Source organism: Erythrolamprus reginae, chromosome 5, assembly GCF_031021105.1.
Source record: "Erythrolamprus reginae isolate rEryReg1 chromosome 5, rEryReg1.hap1, whole genome shotgun sequence".
NCBI classification, from domain to species: domain Eukaryota; kingdom Metazoa; phylum Chordata; class Lepidosauria; order Squamata; family Dipsadidae; genus Erythrolamprus; species Erythrolamprus reginae.
The window spans coordinates 68,957,106-68,983,725 of NC_091954.1; the positions used below are offsets into that span (position 1 = coordinate 68,957,106).

The 26,620-nt window shown below is 40.9% G+C and overlaps 1 protein-coding gene across 2 annotated transcripts in view; it reads right to left on the bottom strand.

The window, feature by feature from the left end:
- The window catches only part of YEATS2 (YEATS domain containing 2), a 58,444-nt gene extending 34,132 nt beyond the window's left edge, over positions 1–24,312 (bottom strand). The window contains exons 1-13 of one of the 2 annotated variants that reach the window (XM_070752976.1): positions 24,147–24,312; positions 21,811–21,908; positions 21,314–21,427; positions 20,519–20,616; positions 20,339–20,431; positions 18,295–18,534; positions 16,955–17,070; positions 15,139–15,300; positions 12,525–12,636; positions 6,528–6,572; positions 4,217–4,394; positions 3,311–3,544; positions 397–555 (exon numbers count right to left, since the gene is read on the bottom strand). In XM_070752976.1, the coding sequence (XP_070609077.1) occupies positions 397–555; positions 3,311–3,544; positions 4,217–4,394; positions 6,528–6,572; positions 12,525–12,636; positions 15,139–15,300; positions 16,955–17,070; positions 18,295–18,534; positions 20,339–20,431; positions 20,519–20,616; positions 21,314–21,413 (1,537 nt within the window). In that variant the 5' untranslated portion in view covers positions 21,414–21,427; positions 21,811–21,908; positions 24,147–24,312. Of the gene's footprint in view, positions 1–396; positions 556–3,310; positions 3,545–4,216; positions 4,395–6,527; positions 6,573–12,524; positions 12,637–15,138; positions 15,301–16,954; positions 17,071–18,294; positions 18,535–20,338; positions 20,432–20,518; positions 20,617–21,313; positions 21,428–21,810; positions 21,909–24,103 lie in introns of both variants that reach the window. The other variant, XM_070752978.1, reaches the window with a different exon arrangement.
- Positions 24,313–26,620: the final 2,308 nt, after the last annotated feature.

A 26,620-nucleotide genomic window follows, 5' to 3' on the forward strand; every position in this document is an offset into this window, starting at 1 on the left:
TATAGCGGGATCATAATCTCCCATTATACTTTTATGCTAAGGTCAAAGGAGGCTGCTGGAGGTGTGTGTGAGTGCATTGCTCCAGAACTTGCTATAAACGGGGGACCATTTGGAGAAAAGATGGAGCAATAAAGGGGAGTTCGAACTATCAGCTGGCTGTGTTGCCTCTCTGTCTTGCCATGGATCATCACAGATACAGTCATGTAAATTTTTATGAAAAAGTATATAAGAAAACAAGTTACATGAAAATAGATGTATAACTTTTTCTTACAAGGAACGAAAGACACACATCTTTGTTCAACGTGTTGGGAAAGAGATCCATCTGGTGTTTTGCCTTCTAAACAAGAGGACTGACATTAGGAAAAGGGAACAGAAAATGAAACTATACTAACACACCTGCATTTGTGGCTGATGCTCCAATTGACTGGCCAGGCTTGTCCACAATAACATAAGGGTTGCTAACTACAGGGGTCACAGCTCCTTGTTTCATATGCACTGGAGTGGATGTTGGGGTACGAGGTAGTGGAGAAGGACTTGGGGTTGATATTGGAGAACCTAAAAAGCATTCCAAATATATATATGAGACAAATATGCCTAAATTACAATACACATGAACAGCAAATATTAACGGTTCAAATGCAGAACTGATTCAAGTATTAAAAGGATAGAAACTAGTCCTGAAAATCAGACTTTTTACCACCTTACTTCCTGAAACATTTTATTTATTTATTTATTTATTTATTTATTAGATTTGTATGCCGCCCCTCTCCGTAGACTCGGGGCAGCTAACAACAATAATGAAACAATATGTAACAAATCTAATATTTAAATTAATTTAAAAGGCCCTTATTTAAGAAACCAAACATACACTCAGACAGACAGACATACCATGCATAAATTTTATAGGTCTAGGGGGAAGGGAATATCTCAATTCCCCCATGCCTGACGACAGAGGTGGGTTTTAAGGAGCTTACGAAAGGAGAGGAGGGAGGGGGCAACTCTGATCTCTGGGGGGAGCTCCTCTGATGTCAGGGAGGTGTAGCATCCAAAAATGTCATGTTTTATTCATTAGAACAGATACAGCAAATCTTGTGAGGCTTCTTCCAAGCTAAGCCTTTTTGTATTCTTTACATCAAGTGTCCCCAAACTTGGCAACTTTAAGAATTGTGGACTTCAACTCCCAGAATTCTCCCAGATACAACAAATCTTGCGAGGCTTCTTATAGGGTAAGCCATTTTGTATTCTTTACATCAAGTGTCCCCAAATTTGGCAACTTTAAGACTTGTGGGGCTACCTTTGTTCGGAAACTTTAGATCGTGCAGAATGCAGCTGCGAGAGCAATCATGGGCTTCCCCAGGTATGCCCATGTTACACCAACACTCCGCAGTCTGCATTGGCTGCCGATCAGTTTCCGGTCACAATTCAAAGTGTTGGTTATGACCTATAAAGCCCTTCATGGCATCGGACCAGAATATCTCCGGGACCGCCTTCTGCCGCACGAATCCCAGTGACCGGTTAGGTCCCACAGAGTTGGCCTTCTCCAGGTCCCGTCGACAAAACAATGTTGTCTGGCGGGACCCAGGGGAAGAGTCTTCTCTGTGGCGGCCCCGACCCTCTGGAATCAACTCCCCCCGGAGATTAGGATTACACCCACCCTCCTTGCCTTTCACAAACTCCTTAAAACCCAGGCATGGGGAAATCTGTCGCCAGGCATGGGGAAATTGATTCCCCTGGGCTGTTTCCGCTTTACGTATGGTTTGTATGAGATGTATGATTGTTTTTTATATTAAGGGTTTTAAATTGTTTTAACCATTGGATTTGTACTGTTTTGTTGTTGTGAGCTGTTCCGAGTCTCTGGAGAGGAGCGGCATACAAATCTAATTAATAATAATAATAATAATAATAATAATAATAATAATAATAATGAATTTTCCAGTCAGCATAGCTGAAGTTCACAAGAGAATTCTGGGAGTTGAAGTCCATAAGTCTTAAAGTTGCCAAGTTTGAAGACCCCTACTTTATGTTAAGCTCATGGCTTACCACTTTGTCTTTTACAATAAATAAGAATACTTTCCATTTGTGAGACCTGATTTTAGTAATGTAAAAGTAAGCCTACCTCACAGACGGACAGTTTTTGTGAGAGTCAGATAGAGGGGGAGGAAGACAGAGGGAGGGAGGGAGGGTGAGCAAGAGAAGTGTCCACTAAGTAGCACCACACACCAGGGTTTATTCCAGCGGCATATATGCCATAGTTGCCCCTCCTCATCCTTTCCCCAAATAAATATAACAGTTTCAATACAAAGTAAATTGGCTTATTTTCATTAGATGTACACAAAATAGGCCCAAGGAAAACAACTGAAAAGGGGACTTCAGAAAGTGCATCATGAATAAAGTGCATCTACTTGAAGAAGCCGCATCCTCTAAAATAATTAATTCTTCCTGTAAGAAGACTGTCCCTTTCTGCCCACGCATGTGGCCAGACCCACCCTTGAATACAGTTCATCTGTCTGGAATCCACACCACATCTCGGACATCAACACCCTAGAAAACGTTCAAAGATACTTCACCAGAAGAGCCATTCACTCCTCCACTCGAAACGGAATGCACTATGGAAACAGACTATCAATCCTAGGCCTAGAAAGCTTAGAACTACAACGCCTAAAACAGAATCTAAGTATTGCCCACAAAATCATATGCTGCAACGTCCTGCCTGTCAATGACTACTTCAGCTCCAACCGCAACAACACAAGAGCACGCAACAAATTCAAACTCAATATTAATCGCTCCAAGCTTGACTGTAAAAAAAGCAATTGAGTTGTCGAAGCGTGGAACTCATTACCTGACTCAGTAGTGTCCACCCCTAACCCCCAACATTTCTCCCTTAGACTATCCACGATTGACCTCGCCAGGTTCCTAAGAGGTCAGTAAGGGGCGTACATAAGTGCACCAGTGTGCCTTTCGTCCCCTGTCCAATTTGTCTCCCCTTATCCCATATGTCATATATCTTTCCTCCCTTTCATATATCTTCTCCTCTATTTTCATATCTTTTCCTTATATGTAATACTTCATGCCTATTCCCCTCAATATGTTTTGTGTATTGGACAAAATAAATAAATAAAATAAAATGTAAGAATAGTCTGGGACTCCAAGCAAAGCAAAGACGCTGGGCATGCACACATATGCTCAGAATCCCGAGGAAGAAAAGCCACTGCTTGAAAGAGTTACGCTTGCAAACATGCTTTGTGGGACACCTATTTCAAATGTTTTCCCCAGTCTTACCATGTTAAAATAGGCTTCAAATTATCCGTACCTGACACAATCTTGCAGCTCATGGTGATGGGCTGGAAAGACTTGCCTGGAGACTCGGCAGGGCTTGGGATTTGACCCTGAGGTACTATTTTACAACTGGCTGCAATGGGCTGAAAAGCTGAGTTGCTGTGGGAGCCAAAAGCAACTTTCTGACTTGTGAGCTTAGTGGGAGTCCGCTCTAAAGACGATGGCAGCGCATAAAAGGTTGTCTGCCTTTCAGCGTCGGCACTAAGCCCTGGTGTGGAAATGTAAACGGAGAAGAAAGGTGGAAAGTTTTTTTGATAAATATAACAATTTAAACAGAAATATGTGGGGCAAAACAGCTTCATTCTGAGGTGAAAACCTCTTGAAATTGATTCATTAATTTAAAAAACAAGCAAATCCAAAGAATTTTCCAATTTTGAAGCACAGGATTTGGAAATGTAAAGGGAGAAGAAAGGTGCAAAGTTTTCTTGATCAATATATCAATTTAAACAGAAATATGTGAGGCAAAAAAGCTTCATTCTGAGGTGAAAACCTCTTGAAATGGATTCATTTATTTTTAAAAAAGAAGCAAATCCAAAGAATTTTCCTATTTTGAAGCACAGGATTTGGAAATATAAAGAGAGAAGAAAGGTGCAAAGTTTTCTTGATCAATATATCAATTTAAACAGAAATATGTGGGACAAAAAAGCTTCATTCTGAGGCGAAAACCTCTTGAAATTGATTCATTTATTTAAAAAAACAAGCAAATCCAAAGAATTTTCCAATTTTGAAGCACAGGATTTGAGTTTCCATCCTGTCTTTGCCATTGAAATTACTTATAATTAGGGACAAATTTTGCCTGACAATCACACCGAGATTCCCAGTTGTTATCAACAATGCATCAATATAATCCTGATTCAGGCAGAAGGACAAACATCTTTACCTTTTTCAAGGGAAACTTCTGTGATGGAGTCGCGCACTTGTTTTATTGGTGAAGATGCTTTCATGGGTGCCGGCATATTTAATGGCAAATGCGCTGAGTTAGGAACGTCAGAAAAATCAGAATCTGATGACTGATGTTCTTCTTTAAGAGAATGCCGATGCAATTCAACATCCACAACCTTTTCAAAAGAGAAGGAAAACTACTGTTGGGCAAATGACAATTTTATTATAGGGTTTTTTTTAGTCAAATATGTTTGAAGAGCCTCATAACACCTTGGTATTAAAATATACTGCTCAAAAAAAATAATAAAGGGAACACTCAAATAACACATCCTAGATCTGAATGAATGAAATATTCTCATTGAATACTGAACACTCATTGAATATTGAGTTATATTCTGTTGTTTAAGTGTTCTCTTTATTTTTTTGAGCAGTGTATATATGATGTTGGGCCCCTGCATTCAAAATGAAGAGTTAAGTGCCTGAGAATTATGACTTACTGCTGAACTCTGGTGCGAACCTGTAACAGTATGTAGGAATGAACTTGGGAGACAAGAGGAAATCTAGTAATTCATAGTCTAGACCAGTAATGGCAAAACTTTTTCTTGTGTGCCAAAAATGGCAGCACACAATCCCCCACATATGCCACACATGCCACACTGTGCATTTCCACAGGTGCCTCCCTCCCCCGTTGGGCTCTTTTTTACCCTCAAGTTTCCTTGAAGTCTCCGAAGTGTGAAAAATGGCCCAACAGGCAAACCGGAAGTCAGGTTTTTCTGAACTTCCGGTTTGCCTGTTGAGCCATTTTTCGCACTCCGGAGGTTTCAGAGAAGACTCCTGAAGTCTGGGGAGTGCGAAAATGGCTCTCCCCCAGGCTGAAAACCAGCCGGACAGCGTGCGCAAACACGCTGGAACTGACATAGGGCAACTCCTCATGTGCTCTCAGATATGGCTCCGCATGCCACCTGTGGCACGCATGCCATAGGTCAGTGTTTCCCAACCTTGGCATCTTGAAGAGATCTGGACTTCAACTCCCAGAATTCCCCAGCCAGCATTTGCTGGCTGGGGAATTCTGGGAGTTGAAGTCCAGATCTCTTCAAGATGCCAAGGTTGGGAAACACTGCCATAGGTTCACCATCATAGGACAAGACTATTGTCATGCAAAATTCCAGAGAAGCAGAGACGGCATGGGACGTGTTTCAAAAAGGACTTCCCTAATTTTCCAGAGAGCAAAAGAAGGGAAAGGAATACTTTCAAACTTGCATATTCTGTTAAGATAATCTTTCAATAAAAATATAGCTACCTTTCATTATTGTGCTTGTTTTCTGGACTGGCTCAAAAGGTTAACAGAACCAGACAATTTACTATGTGCAGAACAACATGGAGAAAAGTACATTTTCCCTCAGATTTTCAGGTCTCTTTCTTAGAACCACCTTCAAAGATCTGGGTTGTGTGTCTTACATGTTCCACCCAAAAGAAAAAAATCCACCAGGATTCTGCAACATTAGCTCAGGTTATAAAGTTTCCATTTGTTGAAGCTTCTAGATTAGGGATAGACAGCATGTGGCCCTACAGATGTTGCAACTTTCAACAATTGTCACCATTGGTTATGATGGCCAGTATAATGGATTTATTGTCCAATGACACCTAGAGACCACATATTGTTCATCCAGATTACAAAAACTTTATATTCAAGCAAAATGTATGTAATTTATCAATGTGAGGTACCATTCATATTTGTTTGTGACCTATACAAGCTTTTGTTGCTAATACAGTGTTCCCTCGATTTTTGCGGGTTCGAACTTCACAAAAAGTCTATACCACGGTTTTTCAAAAATATTAATTAAAAAATACTTCGCGGATTTTTTCCCTATACCACGGTTTTTCCCACCCGATGACATCACATGTCATCGCCAAACTTTAGTCTGCTTTTAATAAATATTTTTTTAATAAACTTTAATAAATAAACGTGGTGAGTAATAATCTAAATGGTTGCTAAGGGAATGGGAAATTGCAATTTAGGGGTTTAAAGTGTTACGGGAAGGTTTGCGATACTGTTCACAGCCAAAAATAGTGTATTTACTTCCGCATCTCTACTTCGCGGAAATTCGACTTTCGCGGGCGGTCTCGGAACGCATCCCCCGCGAAAAGCGAGGGAACACTGTAATACACAAATTCAATAGATTTTGTACTTTGGCATTACGGCTGCTTGAAAGATTTATTTATTGTGAATATTTCTTTAAAAAAACAAGAAAGTCTCTCATTTTTCCTACCAACACTTTAAAAAAGTTAAAGTAAAAACAAAGCCATACCGTTTCAGCCCCTAGTGTCTGTAAACCTGTGTATGTTCTATCCAACTGTAAGAAACAGGAAATAAGATTTTTTTTAAAGGAAAGAAACCCTGTTTTTGACCCAAATTATCTGTTAAATCATTTCACTACATACAAATATTGAGGCTTCTTCACCGAACTCAAATATTTAAAAAATTGTATTGTTTTAACTATTTTTTAAACAATTATTTATCAGGAATAATAAAAAGCCAGCATTAAAAAAAATCAGCATCCCCATACCAAATATACTATCTTTTAATTTCTCAATAAGTGAGTGACCTAGACTGCCTTCAGCATTTTAGTATTCCTCAAATGTTGGCTAGTTTTAATCCACTTTGAATGTATGTATTTGTTCTTCCCAAGTATTTTGTATTTGTTGTGTTTTCATTGGATATGCAAAAAAAGAAAAGAAAAGAAAAAAAGAGAAAGAAAAAAAGAATGCATTGTATTCTGACTTGAGTTAATGTCTTTCAAGATAATGGAATCTTACAATGCAGTATAAAAGATGAATTCAAACTACATGAAATGAAGCATTAAAAAACCTATAATGAATCAGGGTCACAATAAGAGACGGCTAAGGCAGAAAGGCTCCATAGCAGCCCATGGAACTGCTCAACATCTCCATTATGTGCCTCTGATTTGCAGGTGATACAACACCAGGAATAGCTCCAATTCACTACAGGAAGGCAGGATTAATATGCACAATGGATTCGCCATAATTTCAAGATGTGGGAAGCAAGAGAGAGGGCGACATTTAGTAAAAAGCTTTATGTATGGCCGTAAATCTTAAACTTCCAAAGAAGGCAAAAGAAATGCAAAATAGTTTTTAACCAAGGACATTTTTTCTCCCAAAAGGGTCCCCAAGAGAAAATAGTATTATGTAAAAGTAGTTTAACTACAAAGTTACAAGGAGATATGCATGTGTTTTAAAATCGTCCATACATTGATTGCCTTTTTCCAATAGCAAAGTTATGAGTATTTGTTAATGGTCTAATAATTCTTGTTCATTTCCTCCACCGTTGGGGTGATATACAGTGATCCCCCGCTCTTTGCGAGGGTTCCGTTCCAGGACCCCCCGCAACGAGCGGGTTTTCGCGAAGTAGCGCTGCGGAAGTAAAAACACCATCTGCGCATGTGCAGAGGGTGTTTTTACTTCCGCAGCGCTAGCGAGGAGCCTAAGATTGGGGGCGGCGCGGGTGTTTTAAAACATCCCCGCCGACATGAGGGGCTCGCTAGCACACCCCCAAACCCGGGTTGGGGGTTCGGGGGTGTGCTAGCGAGCCTCCCATGTCGGCGGGGATGTTTTAAAACACCCGCGCGACTTTCCAATGAGTCCCGAAGACAAACGCGTTGTCTTCGGGACTCATTGGAAAGTCGCGCGGGTGTTTTAAAACATCCCCGCCGACATGGGAGGCTCGCTAGCACACCCCCGAGCCCCCAACCCGGGTTTGGGGGGTGCTAGGAAGCTCCCATTGTTGGCGGAGACCTTTTAAAACACTCGCGCGGCTTCCAAACCGAGTCCTGAAGCCAAGGGCGCTCTGCGCTTGGCTTCAGGACTCGGTTTGGAAGCCGCGCGAGTGTTTTAAAAGGTCTCCGCCAACAATGGGAGCTTCCTAGCACCCCCCAAACCCGGGTTGGGGGCTCGGGGGGGTGCTAGGAAGCTCCCATTGTTGGCGGAGACCTTTTAAAACACTCGCGCGGCTTCCAAACCGAGTCCTGAAGCCGCGCGAGTGTTTTAAAAGGTCTCCGCCAACAATGGGAGCTTCCTAGCACCCCCCAAACCCGGGTTGGGGGCTCGGGGGGGGTGCTAGGAAGCTCCCATTGTTGGCGGAGACCTTTTAAAACACTCGCGCGGCTTCCAAACCGAGTCCTGAAGCCGCGCGAGTGTTTTAAAAGGTCTCCGCCAACAATGGGAGCTTCCTAGCACCCCCCAAACCCGGGTTGGGGGCTCGGGGGGGGTGCTAGGAAGCTCCCATTGTTGGCGGAGACCTTTTAAAACACTCGCGCGGCTTCCAAACCGAGTCCTGAAGCCAAGGGCGCTCTGCGCTTGGCTTCAGGACTCGGTTTGGAAGCCGCGCGAGTGTTTTAAAAGGTCTCCGCCAACAATGGGAGCTTCCTAGCACCCCCCAAACCCGGGTTGGGGGCTCGGGGGGGGGTGCTAGGAAGCTCCCATTGTTGGCGGAGACCTTTTAAAACACTCGCGCGGCTTCCAAACCGAGTCCTGAAGCCGCGCGAGTGTTTTAAAAGGTCTCCGCCAACAATGGGAGCTTCCTAGCACCCCCCAAACCCGGGTTGGGGGCTCGGGGGGGGTGCTAGGAAGCTCCCATTGTTGGCGGAGACCTTTTAAAACACTCGCGCAGCTTCCAAACCGAGTCCTGAAGCCGCGCGAGTGTTTTAAAAGGTCTCCGCCAACAATGGGAGCTTCCTAGCACCCCCCAAACCCGGGTTGGGGGCTCGGGGGGGTGCTAGGAAGCTCCCATTGTTGGCGGAGACCTTTTAAAACACTCGCGCGGCTTCCAAACCGAGTCCTGAAGCCGCGCGAGTGTTTTAAAAGGTCTCCGCCAACAATGGGAGCTTCCTAGCACCCCCCAAACCCGGGTTGGGGGCTCGGGGGGGGTGCTAGGAAGCTCCCATTGTTGGCGGAGACCTTTTAAAACACTCGCGCAGCTTCCAAACCGAGTCCTGAAGCCGCGCGAGTGTTTTAAAAGGTCTCCGCCAACAATGGGAGCTTCCTAGCACCCCCCAAACCCGGGTTGGGGGCTCGGGGGGGGTGCTAGGAAGCTCCCCATGATGGCGGAGACCTGTTAAAACACTCGCACGGCTTCCAAACCGAGTCCTGAAGCCAAGCGCAGAAGTTCGCCTTTGGCGCTTGGCTTCAGGACTCGGTTTGGAAGCCGCGCGAGTGTTTTAAAAGGTCTCCGCCAACAATGGGAGCTTCCTAGCACCCCCCAAACCCGGGTTGGGGGCTCGGGGGGGGTGCTAGGAAGCTCCCATTGTTGGCGGAGACCTTTTAAAACACTCGCGCGGCTTCCAAACCGAGTCCTGGAAGCCGCGCGAGTGTTTTAAAAGGTCTCCGCCAACAATGGGAGCTTCCTAGCACCCCCCAAACCCGGGTTGGGGGCTCGGGGGGGGGGGGTGCTAGGAAGCTCCCATTGTTGGCGGAGACCTTTTAAAACACTCGCGCGGCTTCCAAACCGAGTCCTGAAGCCAAGCGCCAAAGGCGAACTTCTGCGCTTGGCTTCAGGACTCAGTTTGGAAGCCGCGCGAGTGTTTTAACAGGTCTCCGCCATCATGGGGAGCTTCCTAGCACCCCCCCAGCCCCCAACCCGGGTTTGGGGGGTGCTAGGAAGCCCCCCATGCCGGCGGGAAGACCCAGGGAACGTTCCTTCGGCCGCCCTGCAGCTGATCTGCCGGAACGCAAACTCCACCATCTACGCATGCGTGCAGATGGTGTTACTTCCGGGTTGAAAACTCGCGATATAGCCGTTTCGCAATGATCGGGGTCGCGATACCCGGGGGATCACTGTATATACATTTAAAATATTTGCATGCTGCTTTATTAAAAGCTTTCATGTAACTTTAACAATATTTAAGCAGTTTATAGTCAAATCTAAAAACTCAAAATAAAGCAACAGAGTTAAAACAGAAAATGCAAAGCATATTAATGGATATGAGATGATAAATAGTTGTCTCAAGGCTTGGATAGCAAAATATGTCTTCAACAGGTGCCAAAGCAATGCAATATGTCCTTACACAACCATGTATAAACAGCTTTATAGCAGACATGTTTGTTACTAAATCAGGAGGCAGATAGAGAATAGGCCTCCTGCTCAAACATATGTCATCTAGCGACTAAATCTACTTCCAAATATTTGGAAAGAGCAAATACATGAATTCAAAGTGGATTAAAACTACCCAATGTTTGAGGAATATTTAAATGCTGAAGGCAGTCTAGGTCACTCACCGATTGAGAAATTAAGAGAGAGAATATTTGGTATCAGAAGGCTAATTCTAGCCCTTCTGCCTCCACAGCAGAAGAGGTATGAGAATGTGAACCCTAATTTCACTAAGTAGGGCCTGTGTTTGATACACTGCAGTTGCTTGAATTCTTTTGTAATGGCTTCAAAGCTTTTCTACAACAAAGCTACTTATCTGACTTTTTATAACTTTGTAAATGTATTCTTGAAAGGGTTATCTTGGCAGCTAAAGGAAGCCTGAAAAATAGTAGTCACCTCCTGTGAGTTTGGAGAAAATTCTAAAAAATAAATACCACCATTGAGAGAGCCTATCCTCAAATGGTTGCAAAATGACAGTCTATAATTTGTGACAGTAACAAAAGGATCTTCCTTTTTATCTGGGGAGGGGGGGGAATTCTTGAATCTAACAGAAATAATTCTTGGTTGTGCTTTGATTTATGCACTGAGAATCACTACAGGTATAGGTATTTTAAAAACCTGAATGTATTAAAATTTTTGTATTTTCCCAGGATTTCTGCTTGAAATTCCAAGCAATCTCTATCTCCCCCCCCTTTTTTTATAGCTTATTCAATTAAAAAATAATGTAATGTAAATAATTTTAGATGTCCCATATTTGATATTTGGTGTTATTTTTTAATTATTAAGTAATGCATTGGTGACTTCTGCACTTATGTCTTAGTAAAAAATAAGCCTTACATTTAAAATTATTTGAAGCTCCATTTGTGCACACATATAGTATACATACGATCATAGGTACTTTATATACTTCTTTATTTCAGAAAGCAATCCTTTAGAATTATTTATTTTCTTGGTTCTGCTCTTTAATTTTCCTTTGTAAAACAAAGTTATTAAACAAAAGTTCTTGATCCTTATGGATCTCTTTTAGATTTGCCCATTTTTAGGTTTGCCCTTTATTTTTTCCAAGAACATACGGTTGCTATACTTTGCATGTGTAATAGATCAACACGGGAAACACCCCCCTCCCCCATCATGTTAAATTTCAGATATTTTCCATAGACATTATTTGTTATGTTCATTTTATCTTATAAAACCCAAAAGCAGTCTGACTATTTCCTTGAGGACTTTTTCTCGGGGAAAAAAAACATGTGGGACAAAACTAGGCACTTTATCACGGAACATAGAAACATAGAAGACTGACGGCAGAAAAAGACCTCATGGTCCATCTAGTCTGCCCTTATACTATTTCCTGTATTTTATCTTACAATGGATATATGTTTATCCCAGGCATGTTTAAATTCAATTACTGTGGATTTACCAACCACGTCTGCTGGAAGTTTATTCCAAGGATCTACTATTCTTTCTGTGAAATAATATTTTCTCATGTTGCTTTTGATCTTTCCCCCAACTAACTTCAGATTGTGTCCCCTTGTTCTTGTGTTCACTTTCCTATTAAAAACACTTCCCTCCTGAACCTTATTTAACCCTTTGACATATTTAAATGTTTCGATCATGTCCCCCCTTTTCCTTCTGTCCTCCAGACTATGCAGATTGAGTTCATTAAGTCTTTCCTGATACGTTTTATGCTTAAGACCTTCCACCATTCTTGTAGCCTGTCTTTGTACCCGTTCAATTTTGTCAATATCTTTTTGTAGGTGAGGTCTCCAGAACTGAACACAGTATTCCAAATGTGGTCTCACCAGCGCTCTATATAAGGGGATCACAATCTCCCTCTTCCTGCTTGTTATACCTCTATCTATGCAGCCAAGCATCCTACTTGCTTTTCCTACTGCCTGACCACACTGCTCTCCCATTTTGAGACTGTCAGAAATCACTACCCCTAAATCCTTCTCTTCTGAAGTTTTTGCTAACACAGAACTGCCAATGCAATACTCAGATTTTCCAAAGACATTATTTGTTATGTTCATTTTATCTTATAAAACCCAAAAAGCAGTCTGACTATTTCCTTGAGGACTTTTTCCTTGAAGAAAAAAAACATGTGGGACAAAACTAGGCACTGTATCACGGAACCCTGCAGTATTACCTTGAGATGGTGTATAATGTCAATCCTTTTGTTTCGGTTATCCTTAAAGTGAATCTGAACCCTCACTGGAAACTCTCCCCAGCCCCGCCTCGTCAGATGGAAAGGAGGTTCTCTACAAATATGGACAATGGAGGCTTTAGTTATTTCTTCTAACAAGTATTTTTTTAAAAACAGAAACAAAAATGAAAAAAAACCCACCAGGAAATGTTTTGAGTCTTGACAGGGATAATGAAAATGTCGTGCCAATTTAAAATAACTAAATACATGAAATGAAATTCTTCTATCCAGGATATGCTGTATCTGAGAAACCAGAAAAGCTGACAGAAGGGTATTCTGAGTTACTGAGTCTGTTTGGGGATGCTATGCCACTGATCCAAGGAGTACCATTAAGTGCATTTGCTACTTCAAGGAGCAATTCTATCCACAACGTTAGCAACAGATACAAGAGTTGAGGAAGTTGCAGAAAAGATATGGAGCATTGTGGCTGCCATATCATGTTAGGATAGGATTTAATATCTGGACTTCTAACATAAATGTTTTATACAGTGGTACCTCAAGATACGAACAACTCGAGATACGCGGCTTCCCAGCAGCCTCCCGAAGCCGAACGCCAAACCCAAACTTCCGCGTTCGGCGTTCGGAGGCTGCTGGGAAGCCGCGCGGCTGTTTTAAAAGGTGACAGCTGGGCTGGGGGGCTTCCCAGCAGCCTCCCGAACCCCGAACCCGGAAGTTTGGCAAAAGTTCGGGGTTCGGGAGGCTGCTGGGAAGCCCCCCAGCCTGGCTGTGACCTTTTAAAATAGCCGCACGGCTTCCCAGCAGCCTCCCGAAGCCGAACGCCAAACCCGAACTTCCGCGTTCGGAGGCTGCTGGGAAGTCCCGCCGCCCGGCTGTCACCTTTTAAAACAGCCTGGGGGCTTCTCGGCGGCCACCCGAACGCCGAACCCGGAAGTTTGGGTTTGGCGTTCGGCGTTCGCTGAGAAGCCCCCAGGCTGTTTTAAAAGGTGACAGCCGGGCGGCAGCGTTTTTTTGCGGGGGGGGGGGGGTTGGGTTGCACGGATTAATTGACTTTACATTGTTTCCTATGGGAAACAATGTTTCGTCTTACGAACCTTTCGTCTTACGAACCTCCCCCTGGAACCAATTAGGTTCGTAAGACGAGGTATGACTGTACACTTTTATTCCATTAGCCAGAATAGGACTGAACGTAAAAACCACATAAGGACAAGTCTGCATTTCTGGCGAACTCTACTTGAGGAAGTGACTGGCCATAAAGCGGTTCATGGCAGCTCCCCTTGAATAACAAGAATGTGTCAGCAGGATGAGAACTGTGTGATAAAAGGATGCATATTTACATTTCCTGGGGTAAACAGGATGAAAGCAGCAATAAAAGACCTTGCTTTGTGGTAAACAGGAGATAACCATATTCACAACAAAGGGGCCCAGGAAATTGGCCATAAGAGACATTTGTTCAGTAGAAGCTAGTTACGTGCCATATGTAGGTAGGAAGGACTCGGAAGTTGTGTCATGTCTTAGAGTTATGTTATTGGATGTCTGTATACCACTTGACATATACAGTGATCCCTCAATTTTCGCGGGTTCAAACTTCGCGAAACGGCTATACCACGGTTTTTCAAAAAATATTAATTAAAAAATACTCCGCGGTTTTTTTTCTATACCACGGGTTTTCCCACCCGATGATGTCATATGTCATCACCAAGAGTCACTTCTCTCTCTCTTTCTCTCCTGTCATTCTCTGCTTCAATCATTTTCTCATTTCTCTTTTTTTCTCCCTTTTTCTATAATTTCTCTCTCTCTCTACCTTCCACTCTCCCCCCTCTTGCTCTCTCTCTTTTTCTCCCTCTCTCTCTCCCTCTCTGTGAGAACGCCTGCCCCGACCTCTCCTGCAGCCCCCTCGCTGATAGCTGGGATGAAAGCGCTCTCAGCTAAGGGACTGTGAGAGGGGCGGGGCGGGCATTCTCAAAGCGCTCAGAGTGGCTAGCGGCCAAATGAGGAGGATGAGAAGCCGTAGCCGCCAGCGCTGCTGCAGGAGGACCCGTGTCCCAAGAAAGCCGGTGAGAGGGGTGGATCGGGCGGGTGGGCGGTAGCGGCGAGGGGGCCGGAGGCGCTGGGGGGGCGGGGGCAGCCAACATTCAAAGCAATCATTGCCGGCCTCCGCACTTTCGTCGCTCCCTGCCCTAATTTCAAACCCGGCTCCTTGCGCTGCCTTGAAAAAGGGTGCGTGGGGGTAGTTTTTGGCTGTCCATAGCCAAAAATGGTGTTTTTACTTCCGCACCGCTACTTCGCGGAAAATCGACTTTTGCGGGAGGTTTTGGAACGTAACCCCCGCGAAAATCGAGGGAACACTGTACGTATAACCTTACCCAATTTGCACATTCTCCCCAATAAAAGGAAGTGCACGGCTCAAAACTGTGTCATTTCACCCGGAGAGAAATGTGTCCAGGTTTTCTTTCTAGGATTCGAATTCGTGAGTGACCCCACGCGTCTGGGTTGCCCTAAGTCCCTCTGAAGACCCTGTTCCCCACAGGGACTTTGCGGCATCCGCAGCGCATTTGAAATCAAATCATTCAGGTGAGTTCAATAAAATCTGTGTTACCTGACTTCAACAAGATCATTAGGTTTATAGCTGGGATGAAGGAAAAACCAGACTTTCTTAACAAAATGATCAATGCTTGGCTCTCGTCGGGAACCTCTTACGTACACCATCCATTTATGAGTGGATTGGTCATTTTCTTCTCTCTTATCAGGAGGAATGTATCTGGAAGACAGGAAAAAAAATCCACCAAAATTAATTCTATTGTGACTAATTAAGCAATCCTAAATATTGGAATGCAAAGCTGTATGCTTCTCTTTGTGGCAGAATGTCTCTTTAGGAAAATCCTTAATTGACAAAATGTTTGGTCATTCATTTAATAGTGGTAATGAAAAGAAAGCATTATATTGAGATGCTTTATTTTACACTTGGAAATGCCACCCTTTCCCCTTCACCTACAGGAAAAATAAAAGCAGGCTATTTTTCCCAGTGGAAAATAAAATAAAGAATAACGTCAGAAATTAAAAAGAGAGATTATACTGTCCTTTTTAAATGACTAATAGCAAATCAGATTTCCTCTACCATCCTTTCTTCCTGAGTTCTGCGAAGTGCTGGTTAGAGCTGTTGGTATCTACTATGTTCTCAAGCAGCTGTTAATTCTCTGATACAGGTTGAAGAGGGGAAATATACCTAGTGCAACTATAAGCACCATCATTTATCTACACCAGAAGTCCCCAAACTTGGCAACTTTAAGAGTTGTGGAGTTCAACTCTCAGAATTCTCCAGCCAAGTCTACAAGTCTTAAAGTTGCCAAGTTTGAAGACCTCTGATCTTATACTGTCCCACTAAATGTTCTTGTGTCATATGAAGCTATGGTGAGGCACTCCAGCCAAATACGTGACATAGTATATGCCTCCTGAAAGCTTCATCAGGAAATATCAGAACGGAGGAGTTAAGAATTACAGCAACTTTTAAGTACAGTAGAACCCCGACTTACGAGACTAATTGGTTCCGGAAGGAGGCTCGTAAGTCGGAACGCTCGTATGACGAAACATTGTTTCCCATAGGAAACAATGTAAAGTCAATTAATCCGTGCAACAACAAAAACCGCTGCCGCCGAACGCGGAAGTTAGCGTTCGGCTTCAGGAGACAGCTGCGAAGCGGCGCGGGTGTTTTAAAACGTCGCAGCCGGCCTGGGGGGCTCGGGGGCTTGCCCGGGGGGCTTGCCAGCACCCCCCGAGCCCCCCAGGCCGGCTGCAACCTTTTAAAACACCCGCGCCGCTTCGCAGCTGTCTCCTGAAGCCGAACGCTAACTTCCGCGTTCGGCTTCAGGAGACAGCTGCGAAGCGGCGCGCGGGATTCGAGCGCCAAGGAGCTGTCTCCTGAAGCCGAACGCGGAAGTTAGCGTTCGGCTTCAGGAGACAGCTCCTTGGCGCTCGTATCCCGAATGTGAGCTCGGGAGGCGAACAAAAATGTTGCTCCCCTCCCAGCTCTTATCTCGAGTAGCTCGTAAGTAGAGCTGCTCGTATGTCGAGGTTCCACTGTACTCAAAGCACTTCCAATCAACATTATGCAATCCAAGAGCTGCCTTCTGCCTTCAGAACTACTATGAAGAAAGAATGATATGGGTTGGTCTTGCCCTGAAACAACAGGGTTGTCTCATAATACTGGTTAATATACTATTGGAACAGAATGGAAAGAAGTTTGATTACACTGATAACATTATCTAGTTCGATAATAAAAAGTCTGCAAGTAAATCAAGGACACCAAGGACTTTATAAATTCCGTTGTTTGAAAATCCCTCTTCTAATTTCAATCCATATTTTGAGTGAATACAAAAGGAGAAACAAAAAAAACCATGAAAAAATTGAATACTTACTTGGAAACATTACCAACTACTATTGTTTTCTTTACATATAATCGTGAATGCTCTTCATTTGAAAAACCAGCCTTTCTTAATTCTGCATCATAATCTCTTGAAACACCAGAAACGCCCTAAAGAGGAATGTTTAGAAATCTATATAAGGATGTTCAGGGAGAAATTTTTTTGATGGAGGCTGCAACCATTTAACAAAAAGAAAAGTGTAAACCTTTCTACTGCTGAAATTATAGCTAGTTTTACATAATCTCTAAATGTAAAAAAACGGCATCCAGTTCTTATAAAATCATCAGATTTGGTTTTGTGCATGTTACACAGTAAATAGATAATATTTAAATACATGACTCTGGATAAAGTTGACATGTTCCTGTTAGTCTTATCTAAAACTATATGACAAAGCAATGATGCAATCTATAAAATCACCGGGATTATGCTAAACGTGGTGAGTGTTAACTGCACATGCTGTCAAAAGAATATAAGAGAGAACTCCAGAAGTTTTCACATTTTTAAATCTTTAGTTTAAACTATTTCATGCAACCTCATGAACACAAATCCCCTGGGTGCTGGGTTGTTGTTGTTTTGCCCACTTTTTTTTTTGTCCTTAGTTTTTGTGGAATGCAATCAAGCTCTTGCAGAATGAAATTTGAAAAACACTGCTCCGGAAGTATGGCCTTGGAACTTGTAAGGAAAATATCTTAAAACGCTGCAATCTTTGGATAGAAAATGATCGTAGCAAAGTGTAAAATGAAAGAGGAATGTACTTTCCAGGCTAAAGCTTTTACTTCTTTAAATGCAAGCAGAGTTGAAGAGGCAATAGGTGGAGATTAGAGATACAGGAACAAATTCTTGAAATTCTGGCATATATCATATGATTCTATCCAAAACAACATTACCCTTCCATTATTAAGGGAATATCAACATATCAAACTACTGAAGAGTCTGAAGTGACAATTTCAGGCCAGGCTATTTCTGGGACTGCTTTATCGATTAATCAAATTCCCAATTATGTTGGGAAATGAGAATTGCCTTTTGCTCTTCTAAAGAAAATGGACTATGCTCACAGTTTAAAATCCTAATCTCTTTCTGCTTGGGATATTTTAAAAGTTGCATAAACATTGTTATTCAGATGACATAAATTGGAAGCCAAAACTATATTTCAGAAGCATCTTTTAACCTAATATAGCTGGGAATCCCATATTTCCTTCTGACCGTACTAGCTGAAAATTATGGAAATTAAAGTGCTACATATTGCGAGGGCACCAGGTGGGGGAAAGCTCACATACATATTATTATGCCAACAGAGAACTGAAAATTATTTTAACACATTGTTGTCACATCACCTGTCCGGCATCCTTGCACAGAGTCAAGTTATGTTTGCTTGGCACTCTTTCTTCCACATCCAAATTACCATTGTCTTTTCCCAACATATATTCCATTTGCTGAGATGATTCACTCTCTGAATGATTGACTGACAGGGTTTCTGAACCCTGATTAGCAGGAGAGGATGATCGAGATGGAGATTCTAGAAATTTCTTGATGGTTGGATGATTAAAAACCATAGAATCACAAGTCTTCGTTCCCTGAAATAGAACAGCGTGTGTTTGTTTGTTTAGTATAAATGAGGAGGACTGATATCAATCTTACACATTATTTTAACTAATCCCCTAAATTCAGCCACTTGCAATCTGGTACATAAGACAAGTTATGGAGAAATCCACTACTGATTACACTTAAAGACAGGCAGGACTTGAAGAAAGAGGTCTATTTATTAAAAACCTGGAAGTTAAAATTGTTGCTGATTTATTACAAATCCTTCCGACATGGGAGATATTTTCAGCCCAGTTCTATTTTAAAGACAGCTGCAATCAGAATCTCTGTAGCTTTTCATAGTAAATGCTTCTTGATCCTCTTAAAAAAGGAGACAGAAGGCAAGAAACCAAGGATAAAGGGCATGGAACATGTATGTCTACCATTGAGCTAGGGGCTGAATAGCAAAATAAATAACATCAAATGGCAATACTACACCATCATCAGATCTGCTCTTATAAGTGCCTCATTCATATAATTTTTTGAAGGTTGACACATAATAATAAAACTTGTTTAACAGTGTGTTCACAGGAAAGGAAGCTATCTATTGCTCTCTCTACCTTCTTTGAAACTAGATAAATCTGCTTTTCATTTGCAGCAGTAAATTCTCAACACGAAACTTTTTGATAAGAGAGAAACAAGAAAAAGAACTTTTAACTTTCATTTTTTAGAGTTGCTTTTTTCATGATATAAACATCTTCCATTGTAGTCTTTTTAATTGTTTTTCTCATGTTCTTAATCTTATAGTTTGATGTTTTATTATTTTAAAAAATATGTCTCAAACATAGTTTTTAAAAATTCAAATTTGCACTTACTGAAGTTTAGCTTTATTTCTTTAATGGAAGCTTTCAAGGAGTTACACTACTATATGGATCTACAACCTTCCATACTGTAACATCTAGTGACACTTAAAACACACTCCTGGTTTATGACCAGTACTTCTTTCCAACAAATTTTTGCAACATGCATTTTTAAATACATGAATGTCAACATTTGGAACAGGTGTTCCCTGATACTTTAGTTCATTGACCCCTTCATGAAGTTTCAAGTTTTTTATTGACTCCCAAGCATATTATTTAATGAATAAGTGGTAATTTGCCACTACTAACATTATTATTATTATTTATTAAAATTATATGCTGCTCCTCTCCAAAGACTTGGGGTGACTTACAACATATAAAAACAGTATACATCGAGATATGATTAATTAAAATTAAGAATTACATTTAAAAAACTAAAAAAGCTTATTAGCATACACACATGTCCATTCAAACAAGCCCACTAGACATTCATTGACCAGAGTCTCATTTATGCTGCCAAGCTGGGGTCAGCTTGGCGGCATAAATGAGACTCTTATGGGAGAGGGGGGGCAACACCAATCTCTGGGGGGAGTTGATTTCAGAGGGTCGGGGCTCCCACAGAGAAGGCTGTTTTCCTGGGTCCCACCAAGTGACATTGTCTAGTTGACGGGATCTGGAGAAGACCGAATCTGTGGGACCTAATCGGTCATTGGGATTCATGCGGCAGGAAGCAGTCCCGTAAGTAATCTGGTCCCGTGCCATGTAGGGCTTTATAGGTCATAACCAACACTTTGAATTGAGTCCGGAAACCAATTGGCAGCCAGTGCAGACTGTGGAATGTTGGAGAGATGTGGACATGTCTGGCTAATCCCATGACTGCTCGTGCGGCTGCATTCTGCACAATTTGTAGTTTCCGAACACTCTTCAAAGGTAGCCCCATGTAGAGAGCATTGCAGTAGTCGAACCTCGAGGTGATAAGGGAATGTGCACTCCTTACCTCCCCAACTTTAAAGAGTCCAGCAGAAGCATAGTAGTTTCCCACAATACAGGCTCGCAGTTTATCCATCATTCTTCTTGCTTCAATCAGCCGCTGTCAAAAAGAAAAGCCATTTAAGAAATGGCTGCACAAATATTTGCTTCTGTTTCACAATTTATAATAAACATGATAACTATATACCTGATCAATCACTTGAATCTCATGTTCTTTATTTTTCATTTCTATACAAAACTGATCTTTAACAATTGCTTCAATCTTCTGTACTGCAGCATCTCGAGCTATGTAAAAAGAGTTCAGACATTGAAGATTTTTATGTTCAACATGTTTAAGACTGTTTGCAACATTTCTGAAAAATGTTCCAAATGTAAGCTAAAAATGTTTGTGATGTCAGACTGACCAGGTTATGTTGAAAGAAAACAGCAGCATCAGATTATACATAAATAATGTAAAGATAATGTATATATTTCAAAGAATCACTGTAACTTGTAACTTACATTGTAAAACTGTAATTTTTGAAATTTAAATACTGATGAAAGAAAATTTAGAAACAGCAGGACTTGATTGTCACTCATAACAGGGAATCTTTAATTAAGAGCTACATAAACACAAAATGCTGGAGTCTCACATTATGAATTGTAATAAGCCATAAAAATGAGTTATAAATCATTATTGTTGAATTCCCAAGTCATTTATTAGTCAAAGTTTTAGTAATCAACAAGGTCTCAAGACTCTCAACATTATACTTAGATCAATTCCCACATTGTCTTAAATGCTACTTTTATTTTTTTATCCAAAATGAAATTGGATAAAATATTTCTTAGACTATGAGTTGAACCAAGATCAACATCACACAAAAACATAATGAAACATGTCTAAAGAGTTGTAATAGAAAAAGTGGAAAAATTGAGATTTAATCTTGGTTTTAATCTTGGTTTTTAATCACATACTGTTCTTCATTTTTAAGGGAAATTTTACCAGATTGTTCGGATGCTTTATGATGTTTGCTTGTAGGAGCAACTGAGATCTCTTCATAGTCTGGGTCCATCTCCTCTATAGTCCTCTTGATACCTGACATTTTTGTCTTCTTCACTAGAGAAAGAGAAGAAAGCAACAAATAAATAGCATTTGTAAATTTTAAGTTACATTATAGAATTATCCAGTTCTCTTATTGAGAACAAAAGCCCAGCATGTCTGAACAAGATGTAAAGAATTCTAAAATAATTCAATATTTTATAGCCAAATATGACTCTATGCTACAGTCACTGAAAAGTTATATGGATATAGACTCTTTTTTTAAAAAAAGGGAAAAAAGATTGTCACAATGACATTTTAGTTTGTAACAATACTTGCATATGCTTATGAAAACAACAACTTGTTTTAGTTCTATATTGAGTTTATATGTAGTGCGTAGACATATGATATAGATCAGTATTCCATTATAGATGATTAAAAATCTTCCCAAAATATTTTACCTTAGATATATAAATCAAAATCTGATTTTCTTTTAATGCTCTGCACTCTGGCTGAAGGCTTCTTTGATTCCACCCAAAGTTCTGTTTTTTAGATAGTCCTGTCAAATAAAAATGATTTTAATTGGTGAAAACAGATTTTACTTTCTTCTGTATTTTAGCATATTTTATTGCTATCCACTCAATTTTTGAACACTTAGTTTATAATTTCACATTTTAAAATATTTAAAATTTTACAATCATGGATATTAGACAATGATAACTCAACTTTACCAAATGTTTTCTTGGCTGAATATAGAAAACATTATCGGAATAAATTATTGCAAAACAGTTTTATTAAGATATGTTATCATGGATCATCAAAGACAGAAGAGCATCTAATAAACAAAAGCATCAATAGGGTATCAAAAACTGCACTCATTTGCTACTGTGACTGAATGGAACTCCTTAATGTTAATTAGGTATCGCCTTGTAAGGGTCCTCAGAACAAACATTATTGAAGGAAAACGAACATCAAGAAAAAATACTGCCTATATTTTGTATATTTTTAAAATTAGCATGCCTATCAATATTCAAAACTATGCCAGATAGAGCCTGCGGTCAAGCTCCCTCCAACCCAAACCATAGTCGCCTCCAATCTGATCTGTCGTTTATAAAGGCTGGCTGGGGAATTCTGGGAGTTGAAGTCCAGACCTTCAAGTTGCCAAGGTTGGGAAACACTGATCTAGAGCATGATACCATGGTCTTTTGAGACTGAAGGATGCCAATGCAATCCTATACATGTTTGACAAATACTGTAAATAAATAAAATAAATTTAGAAACAAGTACTCCTCCAGACTTCAAATACTACATCTAGAAAATTTACAACTACGTCGTCTCCAAACTGATTTAACTGTTGTTCGTAAAATCATACATCATAATGTACTCCCTGTCAGTGACTACTTCACCTTTAACAACAACAAAACAAGAGCACGTAATAGATACAAACTGAATGTAAATCGCTCCAAACTTGACTGCAGAAAATACGATTTCAGCAAGAGTGGTCACCGCTTGGCACTCATTACCTGACTCTGTTATTGCTTTCCTCAACCCCAAAATCTTCAACCTTACATTATCTACAATCGACCTCTCCCCTTTTCTAAGAGGTCTGTAAGGGGCGTGCATAAGTGCACTTTTGTGCCCAATGTCCCTATCCTACTGTCTTATTATCCTTTCTATTACTACGTTCTACTTATGTTATGTTAATAGAATAGAATTTTATTGGCCAAGTGTGATTGGACACACAAGGAATTTGTCTTGGTGCATATGCTCTCAATGTACATAAAAGAAAAAGATACATTTGTCAAGAATCATGTGGTACAACACTTAATGATTGTCATAGGGGTCAAATAAGCAACGAAGAAACAATCAATATTAATAAAAATCTTAGGATACAAGCAACAAGTTACAGTCATACAGTCCTAAGAGGGAGGAAAAGGATGATAGGAATGATGAGAAAAACTAGTAGAAGTGCAGATTTAGAAAAAAGTCTGTATGTACTATGTATAATATTTATTTATTTATTCCATTTTTATAATATTATACTTGTTTGACAAATAGAAAGATAGATAGATGGATGGCTAGGTAGGTAGGTAGGTAGGTAGATAGATAGATACGGTAGATAGATAGATAGATAGATAGATAGATAGATAGATAGATAGATAGATAGATAGATAGGACTCCCAGGTAGCGAATGTATCAAAAAGTAAATGCAGAGCTGTTCTGACAACAGCACAACCCAGTTCAATCAAGTTATGCTTAAACCAGTGAAGATGAATGGAAACAGGTAAAACACAACTCTACAATGGCATGGGCTACCCATGTGTTTAACAGGAAGTCCTATTGACTTCAATGTGAACTTCCAAGGAAGGCAAGTCTGCAAAGTTGCAGATTTAAAAGCACGAGAGTTCACACAAACCCAGCGTTTCTCCTTCCAAGTAACCATGGTTAGGCTCTGAGTGCGAGATGGGGGGGGGGGGGGGTTTAAAGAGGGGCACTTCGCTTTGCCAGCCCCGAAGCCCAGCGAAGTTAAGACAACTAAGCCAAACTTAGGCGGCTTTGCCGCCTGGGGCTTCTTGGAAAGAGCCCCCAGCCTTTTTGCCAGAGTCGAGCCCGAGCCGGAGGGGGCGCTCGCCCCAACTCACGTGCCGCCCTGCCCCTCCTCAGCTCCGGGTGGGAGGAAGCGGGGCTTTCGGCTGCAATTGCACAACTCACCGGCTTGCTTAAAACACACACACACACACAACACAAACAAACCCGGAAGGCCGCAGCTGGCAGTCCTCGATAGCATTGAACCCACCCAACGCTCAGCGAGGCCACCACCTGCAGCGCGCAGCCGCCATCAGCTCCGTCCTCTCTGAGGGCGACGGAGGGGCGCGGCTGCGCAGGCGGAGAGCGGAGAAGGGGCGGGCATTGGGAGAAGCCCCTGCCTGAAGGAGGCGGCGGCGAGGCCGGCCCGGGCTGTTGGGTGTATGTTGTTGGCGAAGCCACAGAAGGGCTCTTCACCTGCGGCCTCCGCTGTGACTCGAAACGACTTGGACTAGTGGCCGAGAAGACGGATGCTTGCCGCCTTTAGTTTTTCTTCTTCCCGCCTTTGGTTGTTTTGTTTAAAGAGCTTTTTTTTTAAAAATCCCCCAAAGTTTGTATCGCTAGACTTATTTATTTTATTTATTTGTTTTGTCAAGTGCGTATTGATAGTATACAAAGATATAACAATGTTTATACACATGATACTAGAAAGAGAGTAACACTAGGACCGGACGGTAGACACGCTGGGGCACTTATGCACACCCCTTGCTCACCTCTTAGGAATAATAATAATAATAATAATAATAATAATAATAATAATAATAATAATAATAATAATAGCTGTTATTATTGTTATTATTATTATTATCCACCCCAAGTCTATGGAGAGGGGTGGCATACAAATCTAATAAATTATTATTATTATTAATTATTATTATTATTTATTAGATTTGTGTGCCGCCCCTCTCTGAGGACTCGGAGCAGCTCACAACAGCAAAACAATGTACAAATCTAATGTTAAAAGCAATTAAAAACCCTTCTTATAAAAAACAATCACACAACCTAACTTTATTACTTCTATATTATATTTATTGTGCACTGCTCAAAAAATAATAAAGGGAACACTTAACACAATATAACTCCAAGTAAATCAAACCTCTGAAATCAAACTGTCCTCTTAGGAAGCAACGCTGATTGACACTCTGCTGTTGTCCACATTCAACTTTGTACAGAACAAAATACTGTATTCAATGAGAATATTTCATTCATTCAGATCTAGGATGTGTTCTTTGAGTGTTCCCTTTATTTTTTTAAGCAGTATATATTATATTATTATACCGGTATTTATATTATTATTTCTTTATTATTTCTTCACAGTAACTTTTTTTGCTGGCGCTATTACTATTATTATGATTATTAACCGTACTGTTTGTTGGCTGTGTGAGAATGCTGTACTGAACTATTATTTATTTATTTATTTTGTCCAATACACAATGAGGGTTTTAGTGGGTATATATCAATATACACATAGTAAAATACATAATGATGGTTATAGAGGAGATACTCATAGTAAAATATATCTAAGAAATAATAGAAAAGAAGATATAGGAATAGAATACAGTGATCCCTCGATTTTCGCGATCTCGTTCTTCGCGAAACGCTATACTGTATATCAATGAAAGAATAGAAGAAGATATAGGAATAGAGGAAAGGTATAGGAGATATAGGAGAGCAATAGGACAGGGGACGGAAGGCACTCTAGTGCACTTGTACTCACCCCTTACTGACCTCTTAGGAATCTGGATAGGTCAACCGTAGATATTAAAGTGGTAACACGTTGACAGCCTTGCATCCTTCCGAGGTGGGTAAAATGAGGACCTAGATTGTTGGGGGTGATATGCTGATTCTGCAAACCACTTAGAGAGCTGTAAAAGCGGCTGTGAAATGGTATATAAGTCTAAAATGCTATTGCTAAAATGTTATTGCTAACATACAAATCCAATAAATAAATAAATATGAGCAGGGAGACTTTTCAGCATGCCAGAAATACAAAATCTGAAGCTTTCCAGCAGCAGATACATGGGAATGAGGAATGAAGGTGACCTACAATTTACACATCTTGTACATTGTATTGTTGCCTTGGCCTTCGTTGACCATCGTTTTCCTCCTCAGATACTCATTGAAAAATTCCCAGGGACCATTTTTCTCACTTCATAATGAACTATGGCAATGAGCATTTGAAAAGAATAGGAAAGTGCTGCGGGACTGCGACCCATGAGAACAGGGCTCATGCTGGGAATTAGTCTTCAGTTGTGCAACTACAAAACACTTGGGGCTGACACACCGTTGTTTCCATGGGATCTTTTCTGTTATCCCAAGAGCAGTCTGAAGAGATTCTTGTATTATAGGCAGAATACAATAAAATAGTCATCTTGAACTGTACATATGTGGATCTGGTTGCTTGTGCCTGATGGGAATAAACTCTCCATCAGTCAATTCACCCATAATTCCACTTACCGTATGTTCTCGGGTATACTTAGGTCAACTGAAGATTTTAATTATTTATATACTTATATATAAATGGAATACATCAATTACTGTAAGTTACTATAAAGAATAATAAAAAATGTGTAACTTATATTCTAATCATTTTTGCCAATTGTTCTAAAAATATATACCAAAGTAGAAATGTATAACATTTTAAAAAGTTTTGTTGTCAAAATTTTCTTAACTGAAACTCTGTTT